Source organism: Dasypus novemcinctus, chromosome 5 (genome assembly GCF_030445035.2).
Source record: "Dasypus novemcinctus isolate mDasNov1 chromosome 5, mDasNov1.1.hap2, whole genome shotgun sequence".
In the NCBI taxonomy this organism is placed as follows: Eukaryota; Metazoa; Chordata; class Mammalia; order Cingulata; family Dasypodidae; genus Dasypus; species Dasypus novemcinctus.
Window position 1 is genome coordinate 114816539 of NC_080677.1, and position 12868 is coordinate 114829406.

The 12868-nt window shown below is 36.9% G+C and overlaps 1 protein-coding gene across 3 annotated transcripts in view; it reads left to right on the forward strand.

The window, feature by feature from the left end:
* The first annotated feature begins 1786 nt into the window (after positions 1-1786).
* Positions 1787-12868, forward strand: part of NUP205 (nucleoporin 205) — a 94623-nt gene continuing 83541 nt past the window's right edge. The window contains exons 1-3 of one of the 3 annotated variants that reach the window (XM_004470452.4): positions 1787-2044; positions 8959-9101; positions 10398-10569. In XM_004470452.4, coding sequence (XP_004470509.1) covers positions 2017-2044; positions 8959-9101; positions 10398-10569 — 343 coding nt within the window. In that variant the 5' untranslated portion in view covers positions 1787-2016. The remainder of the gene's footprint in view (positions 2045-8958; positions 9102-10397; positions 10570-12868) is intronic. The other 2 variants (XR_011648865.1, XR_011648866.1) reach the window with 2 other exon arrangements.

A 12868-nucleotide genomic window follows, 5' to 3' on the forward strand; every position in this document is an offset into this window, starting at 1 on the left:
CTGGGTTCGATATCCACGGCCTCCTGCCCCGTGTGGTGAGCTGGCCTACACACAGTGCTGCCATGTGCAAGAAGTGCCAAGCCACGCAGGGGTGTCCCCCGTGTAGAGGTGCCCCATGTGCAAGGAGTAGCTCTACAAGGAGAGCCGCCCCATGCGGAAAAAAAAAAGCGCAGCCCACCCAGGAGTGACACCGCACACACGGAGAGCTGATCCAGCAAGATGATGCGACAAAAAAAGCGACACAGTTTCCTGGTGCAATGTGACAAGAATGCAAGTGGACACAGAAGGACGAACAGTGAATAGATACAGAGAGCAGACAATGGGGTGGGGGGGAGGGAAAGAAATAAATAAAATAAATCTTTAAAAGAAAAAAAAAAGCAATCAAGGATGACCAACAGCCAGCCTTTGATGCCACAGATTTTTGGGTGAAAACATCACCTTGCTGATGCTTCATTTTTGAACTTTACCTTGCCTCAAAACCATGCTCCACTATTTTCCAATTGATTAAGTCAATTATTTGCATGTTATTTCTTTTAAAGCCAACATCTAAGACAGTTCACGGCATCTTTAAAACACTATTTCCAGATTTTAAAAAATAAATTAATAGCCATCTTAGCTGGTGTGAGGTGGTATCTCATTCTGCTTTTGATTTGCATTTTCCATAACCAATTATGTTGAGCATCTTTTGTGAGCTTTTTGGCCATTTGTATATCACCTTTGGAGAAATTCCTGTTCTTTAAACTGTTTTATTAATACATTATTCTTTCATACTTTATTAATTTAATTCTATATAATATTATTTTGTTTGGTTTTACATCCAATTCTATTTTCCTTCCCTTTTCAATTCAGACATAGAGCATTTTTGTATAATAAATTAATTACTTCTTTAAAAATGTGGTGTATACATACAATAGAATCTTATTCAGCCATAAAAAGGGATGAAGTTGATACATGTTTCAAAGTGGATAAACTTTGAACTCATCATGTTGAGTGAAAAAAGCCAGATAAAAAAGGGAAAATATTGTAATGCTCACAGATGAAATCATTAGAATATGTAAATTCATATACATATAAAAATACAGTCAGAAATGAGAATACAGGTTACTAGGAGCCAAGGTAGGGGTAGGAAATGAGGTGTTAATGCTCAATTGGTACAGTTTCTTTTTGGAGTGATGGAAAAGTTTTGTTACTGTATGGTGGTGATGGTAGCACAACATTGTGAATGTATAACACCACTAACCTGTATATTTGAAAGTGGTTAAAATGGGAAATTTTAGGTTATGTATAAATTACCAGAATAAAAATTAAGAAAACCTAAAGTACTGTACAACACAGTGAACCCTAAGGTAAACAATGGGCTGTATTTAATGCTATAATTATAACATTGTTTCATCAATTTTAACAAAAGCCCATACTAATGCAAAGTATTAATAATTGGGAAAACTCTATGTGTAAAGGGGTGCTCCTGTATGGGAACACTATTTTTGTATGATTTTTCCGTAAACCAACAACTGCTCTAATTAAAAAAAGTTTTGGTTTCACTTTGATTCGTTTCACTATATGCAATTTGGTTGAGGCAATATACTTTGTATATTGAAATGTCCTCAAAACCTTAAATTTGGAACAGGTCAAATGGCTTTTACGGGTAAAGAGACCTCTTACCCAACTGGGCACCCCAAGGTAATGGAGGCATGCAAAGAAGATTTAATTTGAAATTTAGATAAACTTTATCCGGTGCACATAACTCATATCACTTAACATTTAGAAATTACAGATCCCAGGATGCATTGCACGAAAAAACGTCAATTAGGGGCCTCGCGTTTCCGGGAATAATCCCAGTGAAAATTGACGATTACGACTCAAAGCAGATTTTTGAGTTTTAATACCCTCGCAGAGGCGGAGAGCGCCGTTTGGCGTCGGCAGCGCGCTGCCTTTCTCTTCAGGCGCGTCACCGGGCAGTCTCACCCTTTCGGGGACCTTCGAGCGACCTGAGGGCTGGGTTAGTGGGCCTCCAAGATGGCGACGCTGTTGGCGGTAAATTCAGGTGAGTGCGGCGGGGGTCGAAAAGAAACGGCGCGGCAGGACGGTGATCGTTTCTTTAGGGCTACGCCGGGGCTATGAGGTTCCTCTTGGTGTCCAGGTATCCCACTTGTGGTCGGTGTATACTTTTCCCTAGTCCGGGCCTAGGGGCCCGCCCCTTCGGAGTTTGAATGGCGCGCGTGGGCGCTGTGACTCTAACCGTAGTTTTAGGGTTTGAGGGTTGAGGCAGTGAGACCTGTACCCTTGAACCGGGTGTTAGAACCTCTCGCAGACCACTACCGAGCCTGGGGCCTCTCGCCCTCACTCCTACTCCCACCCTTTGAAGTGTCATTGGCCAGAATTTGGTTGGGATACACGTCAGGTCTCCCGCAGTAAGGCCAGAGGACCCGGGATAGTTTTCAGTAACGAGCGGAGGCTGAGAAAATTCGAACCCCCAAACCGTAGGAAAGCATCAGAGCTCCTCATGCGAGATCCTTTTGCACCCAACGAACACCCTCGTTTTTGAAGCCTGCAGTGCGGAAGGTGGCCCGGCAGTGGTTGTCTCGGGTTGAGCAGATGATTCCCAGCTCTGCGAGTTCGTGATCCGACCCTGGATGCCCCTGTACCTTTGGGGCAGTACATCTTCGGGATGCGATAGAATGTAGAAGGTGGTCTAAGAACTGCAGGAAGATATGGGGGCCGGGGGGGGGGGGGGGGCTTTTCGTTGATTCTCGACCTGGGGCGGTAACACACCCCAGGGGCGTTTGAAAGAGTGGGTACATTTTTGATTGTTACAATTCTTGGGGTGAGTTACCAGCAGCTAGTGGGCGAGTCAAGGATGCTCCAAGCCCCCACAGGGGGCAGGACTGTAATGAAAACGAATTTCATGCTCAGAATGCCAATAATACCCGGTTGAGACGCACTTAGCTTCGTGTGCACAATTAAGAGAGTATTTGCGTAGTAAATCTTTGTACAGAATCTCACCCAAGAGGACTCGTTCGTGGGTGCCCTTTCTTTCTGTCTCGGTGCACTTTTTAAAGATTTACTGACTTGTTCTACTTTTCACAGAACTGTTTATTCCTGAAACGTTGTCTAAATCTAAGTTGTTAATTAAACCATTTAACAAACACTATGATACGCTATTTTACAATAACGAAGGCTTATATTTATTAAACACTTATGTCCCAGGTACTGGGATTAAATATTGTACTTGTGTTATCTCACTTAATCTTTTTTATATACTCCAGTGGTCTAGCTGCTAATAAATCCCCATTTGGAGATAGAGGCTTAGAGCAGTTAGATAACTCCCACAAGGTTACACAGCTAATGATTCTAAACTAGTCTTACATGCTTAAACTACTGCATACCACTACCTAATCAAAACCTAATTCATTTTATTGCATCAAGTTTTCATGCATTTGAATGTTAATAATGAACTTACTTTCTTAATGTTGCTGTCCTGTCCCCCAGCCAGACATAAATGTGAAAGCAAGGCTTGTATTTTAGGTGGTTTTAAACATTTCTTGAGTAAGTACTCATTCCAAGTTACTATCATTATATACAAATCTTTGAAGCAAAAAGTGAAAAGGAAAAACAATTGCCAATAACTGCAAAGAGTATACATTGTATAATAAAGCCTGGTGGCAGGAGCTTTTGATTGGCAAGGTAGAAAGGAAGCGTTTTTAAAACCAGTAGTCTTGAGAATTTTTTAAAAATTAAATATGAAAGTGTGAAAGGGAAGAAAATATAGATTGTAGAGTCCTTAAGACTTATGGTTGCATTTCAATCGCATGATTGACTAGTATTGTGAAGTTGTATAATCCCAGCTGAGTAGACATATTCATGGGCTGTTGTTAGTAAGCAACTATTAACACAGCTGCACAGTCCTTCTTTGGTAGTCTGATCATCTATAGTCCTTTTTGCAGCAGTTACTATCTTAGATGTTGTCCTGAAATCTTTAACTTTTAATTTATCCCTCAGCCTCAGCCTACTAGCTATAGAGAAAATATAAGTGAACAGGCATAAACTTTTTTCAGTCAAATTTACAAAAACCTAGATATCTCTGTACTCTTTCTAATCACTTTCCCTTTGTCTTCCTTTCTAAGGCCAATCCCACCCTATATCTCTTTCTTCCTATTATCCCTTCTCTTGTATATTCACCCATCTTTCTTTCTTCTTTACTTACCATCCTGCCCCCCCATTTCTACTTCATCCTCTCTCCACCTGCTGTCCTCTTGCTCCTCTTCACAGTCAAACCTCTCGAAAAGTATATCACTACTCATGACTCCATTTCTATAACTCCTTTTCCTCAGTCCACTTCAGTTCTACTCCATTTTTCTAAACAGCTCTCCAAAAGGCTAACATGCTCCCATTTCACTAAATCCAGTAGACATTTGTAATCTTCATCTTGCTTTACCTCTTAGGGTAAAGATCAAAATCCTTAACATGGCCTAAGAGACCCTGCAGAGTGTGGCTGTTGCTTACTTTGCCAAACCCTTGTTTGCTGCACCCCAGCTCTCTTGGACTTTTAGTTTCTTTTCAGTTCTTTGAGAGCGCCATGGGAACACACATGTTGGAATGCATGTCCTCACCTCCCACCCCTCAGTTAACTCATGCTTTCATCCTTCATATTTTAGACTAGTTATTGCTCCTCAAGGAACCTTTCCTTCCCTGGCTTTCCTGACTAGGTCAAATTCCTGTTATGTGACTGAATGCCTGGTATCTCTACTTCATAACACCACAATTAGATTTTACATTTATATATGATAATATAATTAATATGTTTTCTCACTAGACTGTAAGCTTGCCAGTTCTTTGTACCTGATGAATGAGTGAATACATGATGACTTGCTGGAGGGATCCCCAAATGTTACGGAAAATAAATGTATTTCCCAAATGAGTAAATCATATATTAAAAACACATCTTCAGGGGAGTGGGTGTAACTCAGTGGTGAGTGCCTGCTTCCTGTGTATGAAGTCCTGAGTTCGATCCCCATTACATCCTAAAAACAAAACAAATGAAAAAAAAAACTCTCATTGGGGAGCAGATGCAGTTTAGTGGTTGAACTCCTGCCTCTCATGTATGAAGACTTGGATTCAATCCTGGGTACACCTCCCCAAACCTCTCCCCCAAATCCCTCAAAAAAATCTTATGGAAAAACTTATAGCCTTTTTTCATTTGTTATCAGTAACAAAGATATTTACTAAAATTGGCCAAGTTGAAGACAGGATGAAGATAAAAGTTATAGGGAAGCAGATGTGGCTCAAGTGATTGAGCTGCCACCTACCACACAGGAATTCCCTGGTTTGGTTCCTGGTGCCTCCTAAAGAAGATAGCAAGCTGGCACGACTGGCAGGCACAGCAAGCTGACGCAACAAAATGACACAACAAGAGACGGAAGAAGAAAAGCACAATGAGAGACCCAGCAAAGCAGGGAATGGAGGTGGCTCAAGCAATTAGACGCCTCCCTCCCATATCAGAGGTATCAGGTTCAGTTCCTGGTGCCTCCTAAAGAAACAAGACTAACAGACACACAGCAAGTGCAAAATGATGAGGGCCTGGGGAGAGGTAAATGAATAAATCTTTTAAAAAATGGAATTTTGACAGTCAACTTTCCACTTAAAAAAAAAACAAACACAAACAACTTAGTTATAGCTGGCTTCTGTGATGTGTTGATATTGTGATGGTATAAAGAGGCTAGTATGGTTGTTTTTTTTCATGTAGATTTTTAACCTGTTATTGGATGCCTTTCATAAAAAGGGGAAAAAAGATGGAACTTTTAGCTAAAACTCACTGAGTTCATTACACTAAAAATATAGAGTACAAACAAGTTTATTAGTTCTTAACAGGTTCTATCATATATTAAATATTTTTAAGGGTAGAGAACTAACTTTTATATTTTTTTTAATTAAAATTTTTTTTCTTTATTAGAGTTGTGGGTTTACAGAATAATTAAGCATAAAATACAGGAATCACATAAATACCCTATTATTAACACCTTGCATTAGTGTGGTATATTTGTTACAATTGATGAAAGCACATTTTTATAATTGTACTATTAACTATAGTCCATGGTTTAATTTAGTTGTGTACTGTAGTTCCATGAATTTTTTTAAAAAAATTTTTTATTCTTTTACCCTATTTACAGTCTAACATTTCCTCTTGTAATAATCACACTCAGATATATATTTCAGTGCTGTTAATTATGTTCATAAGGTTGTTCTATCATCACCACTGTCTTATCAAAACATTTCCATCATTCCAAATAGAATTCCTATACATCTTAAGCCTTAACTTCCCATTCCCTATCCCCACCCTGTCCCCTGGTAACCTATAGAGAATTAATTTTTATCAGCTTTCTATATCATATTTCTGATATATCTGTGGTCAATCAAGTTTCAGATTTGCCTGGGAGTCATTTTTGATACCTTCTTTTTTATACTCTGGGCCAATCAATTACTAATTCTGATTCCTTTTCACTACTAACAGACCTTCTTTTCTTTTACTGGGCTTTTCTATTACTGCCCTCATCCTGGTTTAGGTTCCATCACCTCATCAGTGATTTTCCTACCTATCATCCTTGTTTCCTTGCACTTCCTATTCTAGTCCATCAACCACACCATTGTCCTGCAAGGCCAATTTTATTTTGTCATTTTACTACTTGAATTAGTGTATTCCCATTTACAAATAAGAAAAATTCCGTCATGGCCTGAAGTCAAGGCTCATACCTTACTCTATGCTTTGTAGTTAGAAAGGTCCAAGAAAATGATCCCTAGGGAAATCAGCTAATCCCCAGCCAAGTAGCACTTCACAGGTCACCAGGATCCAGTGTCTGGTCTTCATTTTGGCAGGCTGAGAAATCTATTGTATCTAGAGTTGATCAAGTTCCAGTAAACTAATTTCCTCTAACTAAGCTCAGAAAAGCAGACATATAAACCAGTATACCAATTTATTAATTTTTAATAGGAAGAATATCTACCGTAGGTACTCAGGTTGGTTTGTCAGCATGTTCTTTACCCTTGGGAGATATTTATATGACAAGCAATATCAATCAGAAGATTGTCAAGTATGGCATTAAAGCAAGGGAAGCAAAATGGGGAGTTGGCTGATCTATAAATGCAGATGCCCATTCACCTTCTTCCCCATCCCCAAAACTTGGCACATCGCTTCCTACTCAGACCTTCAGATTAGGTTAGGTTCTTCTTTTTGCGTGCTCTCATAGCACTCTACTTCTTTTGTGTGCTCTAATAGAATCATAACATTCATTATACTGGTAATTATTTTTTGAATTCTTTGTTTAATATGTGTCTTTTTTGTAAATCTATAAGTTCCACGAGGCCTGGGATCCTTTTTGTCTTGTTCAGTCTATAGTCCCTGGTACATAGAAAGTATTCGGTAAATATTTCTTGAATAAGTGAATGAATGAGTGAATAATCCAGCTTGACTGGTTTAGGTTGTTCTCTCCATGCACATCATCAGATTTTGTTTCTTAACATGCCCACACCATTTTAAAAAAAGTTCCGAGTACCTTGCCCCTTTTTACTTACAAGGGTTATAATGCATTTTATTTAAGTTACAGTTACCTTTCATGTCATTCTTACTGCCTGGTAATGTTTTTTGGCTTTGTGTTTTCTTAGACAGCAGTTAAACATACCATCCTTCAATTTGTAGGCTATAGTTAGTGCTCAGTTTCATTGGCTGATAGATTGATTTGGCCGATTTTCCTTTCAGAGTCCTTATGACTGCATATGGGTACTTAGACTGTTTCCAAACAGAAACTTGGGCTTTAAGGTAGTGTTTTTCAGTTGGTGAGTCATAAAATACATTTAGTGCATTCCCCACCAAAAAAAAAAAAAAAAAGGTAACAAAATATAAAATAGAGTACCTTTAATATAATAATTGGTAATGACTACCAGATATTTCTGAGATACCTAAATTCATCTTTTCAAGTATTTTCACTTTCCAGAGGCAAGTGAAAGAGGCAGTATAACCTAGTCATTAGTATACACTCTGTTGCCAGACTGTCTGGGTTCAAGTCCTGCTTATCCATTGTAAACTTTGGATAAATTACTTGACCTCTCCGCTTTAGTTTCCATACCTACAAAATGGAGAAAGGAGTAGTGCTGGCCTTATAGGGTGTTATAATATAAAATGGTAATATAAAACGGTACATGTAAAGACCTTACTTAGCACACTGTTTTAGTACATAACAAAAGCTTAGTAAGTATTACCTATTATTACTGCTTTTACAAATCAAAATGTTATCCTTTTTATATGAGTTACAGAAGTATTCTCTATTTCTGAGCTGTTTTTAATAGCTAGGATCCTAGCCAAAATACATTTTTTTTCGTCTTCTAGATTTTTGGAAGTCTGATTTTTTCCTAGTTCTGCTTCTCATTTGGATGATAGGAAAGGAAGGAAGGGTGCTTTTCTTGAGTGCCTGTCATATTCCAGGAACTGTATTAATGCATTTTAATTAGTTTGTCTCATTTCTTAAAACTACATGAAGCATATGATATCCTTGTTTTACATATGAGAAAACTAAGTTTAGAGAGGTTATTCCTTTGTTACTGGTCACATGGCTAATAAAGTGGCAAAACCAACCTCACTTGATATTCCAATTTAAAGTTAGGATTTATTTTATTTTATATTAAGTAGATAAAATAATGTTTACATTGCTGAGAATTCTAATAAACTGTATTATTGTATGGTTTATATATATATAGCTCCTTATACTTAAAAATAACTTTGAGGGGAGTGGATGTAATTCAAGTAGTTGAGTGCCTCCTTCCGTGTATGAGGTCCTGGGTTCATTCCCTGATACCTGAAAAAAAAAAAAGTAACTTTGAGTGTGACTAAAATATGTGGAAGATAACATCACATTATTTTCCAAATTTGTGTTTTATTTAATGTTGGTTTTATGTTTTTTTTTTTTTAAGCTGCTAGTCTATGGGGTCCTTACAAAGACATTTGGCAAACAGTGGGAAATGCTCTTTGGAGAAGACAACCTGAAGCTGTCCACCTTCTTGACATGATTTTGAAGAAACACAAACCTGACTTCATCTCATTGTTCAGAAACCCAGTAGGAAATTTACTTTATTTTGCTTCTTAAATTTGCTTTTCTTTAAAAATCTTAAAATCTTAATGCATATAAACAAAATCTTAGTGCATATAAACATTTTGTTATATGTCCTCTTTCAGTGATTTCTATTGTATCACTGTATTTATTTAAAAATTGAATTTCTTCTGGGAGCAATTATTCTCTTGATCTCCATAGGAGTTACTTTTGTTATTTATCTCTAGCTAGTAGATGATAATATTTGCTTATGATATAAAACTTCAGTGTATTCCAGAAATACTAGTCTTGGAGTTTCTGACTTATAGTTAATAATACATCTAAGTTTGGTAAGGTTAATTAATTTATTTCCAGGTATACGTCGTTCAACATTTTAACCTTTGGTAGTATTATATAAGTTGTGTTAGCTAAGCTAATTAATTCTTGTGTACCATCAGTCACTTCATTTTGAAATCCTTTGCAACTTATAATAGTATGTTAGTGGAGAGAATTTATATTTGGAAACACTTCCTTGCTGTTTGAGAATATTCTTTTATATACTAACAAGATCATTTAAGTAATAGGTTGGTGTTACCAGAAAAAAAGAAAACCTAATAGTACAGTAGATAGAACCCTATCCTTGGAGCCATTTGAGCTGGATTCCCATCGTGCTGTATCGCTAGAGAGTTGTATAACCACAGACTTATTTTATGTAACTGGTTGTATGACCACAAGTTGTATGATTACAAATTTGACTGTCCTGAGTGTCAGTTTTCTCATCTGTAATAGAGGGGTTGTAGTAAATGACCTGTGTAGCTTTTTTTAAAGGTCTAAATTAAAAAATTATGATCCATCAGATAATTTGGATCCATCAAATAATATGTTTAATTTATATAAATAAATTATTTAACTTAAATGGCGTACATTTACTCTATTTAATCTTTATGGGATAAGACCTCATTTTAAATAATATTAATAAAGTCTTCCAATAATTCAAAAATTCATTTATCATTTGTCATTTCCCACTTGAAGACCTTTTTCTTATATTTATTAAATATATAATTAGAAACATTCCTTAGAAATATGAAAAATAGTATGCTATTTTATGTTTTCTTAAAATTTTGTAGTTCAGAGTTTAGTAGAAATAATTATTGAAAAGGTAAAAAATCTTATAAAGTTCTAATTCTAGATTATTTGATAAGAAATATTTCTGTTTGAATTGTTACCAGGCTATAGTCATAAAGAAACTTCTTTCACATTTGGACTTTGTCTCCAATTTTACTATTTTTATTATATGATCTTAACTTATTTTTACCATTGTAGCCAAAAAATGTTCAACAACATGAGAAAGTTCAGAAAGCTAGTACAGATGGAGTTGCAATCCAGGGTCAACAGGGAACCCGACTTCTTCCTGAACAACTCATTAAGGAAGCCTTTATCCTCAGTGACCTTTTTGATATTGGAGAATTGGCAGCCGTTGAACTTCTCCTTGCTGGTAAGTTGACATTTAGCCGAACTTATGATAATGTAGTACAGAATTACAAAATTATCCACTCATACTTTCAAGCATTTTTTTAAGATTCTATCGTAGTTTCTGAGGGTTTAAACTATATGCCAAGTATTTCCCTTGTTTACCTTTGATTGAAGGAAAGTCTTCATTTTAGTGATCAGAGTTTTAAAGGTAATTTAACTGTTTTAAGTTGGCTTTTACACGGTGATCTACTAGCAAAGAATAATTGGTTGTGTCTCGGAAGTCTTATAGCCCAAAGCATTTATTGTCATATAGTGAATAAGAAAGCAAGGCCACTGTTTTTTTCTGGAGTTTCTTTTTAGGGGAGTGATTTAGATAATGAATAGGTTAGAAAAGAGATAATTTCAATAATACTAAATCCTAGGAAGAAAATAAAACAAGGCAGTGGGATCCAGAGAAATGGGAATTGAATGGGGGCAACTCTAAATAGGGTACCTCAAGAATGCCTCTCTGAGAATGGGACATTTGACCTGAAATCTGAATGATGAGAAAGTGCTAGACATGTAAAGTTGTTGGGGGAGAGTGTTCCAAGCAGAGCAAATAGCGAGTACTTGAGGTGGGAACAAAGGCATTTTAAAAACAGGGAGAGACTACTGTGTCTGGAGCATTCTGAGTGAGGGAGAGATTGGAGGAAGATGGACTGGTTAATTCTTTGTTGGGCGACTGTCCTGTACAATGCAGGATATTTAGCAGCATTTCTCTGATCTTCTATCTTGTAGATGCCAATAGTACCCTCCCTTGTCCTAAGTCATGGCAATCTAACATCTCTCTAGACATTGCCAAATGTTCCCTGGGGGTTCAAAATCATCTTTGATTGAGAACCACTAATATAGATGGTATTTTATGCAGTAGGACTGGATAAGATTACCTAGGTAGAGAGTCCTGATGGAGAAGAGGGCCAAGGACTGATGACTGTCAAAATAAAGACGCTCTCATTGTCAAGGAGTTTAAAGTACAGTTTGGGAACTAAGACATCTGTAAGAAGTACAATAGGGTAGAAAGGGTTAACCTGCTTTAAGATCTTTAAGGGTTCCTATATTGCCCAATATCGTCACATTTCTGGCATGGAACTGAGAATGTGGTTGAATTCTGAGTCTTAGGCCAATTAGCTGAATTTCTGTGTACTTTTTTCATGTGGATATGTTTATGGTAAATTATAATTATTTAGGGTCAGAATTTTAGCAGTTTTATCTCATATTGCCTCAACTTTGATATTTTTATTTCTCATCTGTGTTTTGTAATTGTATAAATTAGTGAATATTTATTCACTGGTTTCAGTTTTTGAGAAATAAAGCATTTTTCCTTGAAATCACTTAATTTAAAAGAGCTTTTAAAACATTGTTGAAACCTTTGAAAAGACGTAACTCCATGTTGGAACTGAAACCAAAAGTCTCTTGATATATCACACAAGGAATGATGTAAAATATATTCATTGTGATAGCGTAGATTTGTAGCAACAGAAATGTTCTTCAGAGTAGCGAATTAATTATGATACAACCATTTACTGTAGCTATTAGAGACAATAAGGATATGCAAAAGACACCAAGATACCAAGATTGTTAAGAAAAGTAAAATTCAGAACAGTGTATACATGTAAACTTATAAATGTGTAGATGATCTCTGAAAGTGTGTAAAAATTGATGGGGAAGTGGATGTGGATCGAGTGATGGAGTTCCTGCCTACCACATGGGAGGCCCAGATTCAGTTCCTGGTGCCTCCTAAAGACAGCAAGACAGCAAGCTGATGCGGCGAGGTGATGCAACAAGATGATGCAACAAGAGAGGCACGGAGGAGAACGTAATGAGAGACAACAAAGTAGGGAGCAGAGGTGGCTCAAGCGAATGGGCGCCTCTCTCCCACATGAGAAGTCCCAGGTTCGGTTCCTTGTACCTACTAAAAGAGACCAGTCCACAACCAACAGTCACGGTAAATGCAAACAACAAGGAGGAAAATAAATAAACCAAATAAATCTTAAAAAAAAAAAGAAAAGAAACTAATGGCAGTGCTTGCTTCTGAGAGGGATGCTGGAAATCCACAGGACAGGTTTGGGACGTGAATCCTTTTATACTCTTGTTTAGAGAGAACACTTTCGTAGAACACAATGAAAATGTTACCTGAGGAAATGTTAAAAAAACAAAATGCTTTTACTTATTTAAACAAACTATAATATCAAATAATAGTTGTTGATTTTTTTCTGTTTCTAAATTTGGTAAATACAAAGAGTGTGTGATTTCACATTTTAGTTTTAAATTTCTGTGCACTG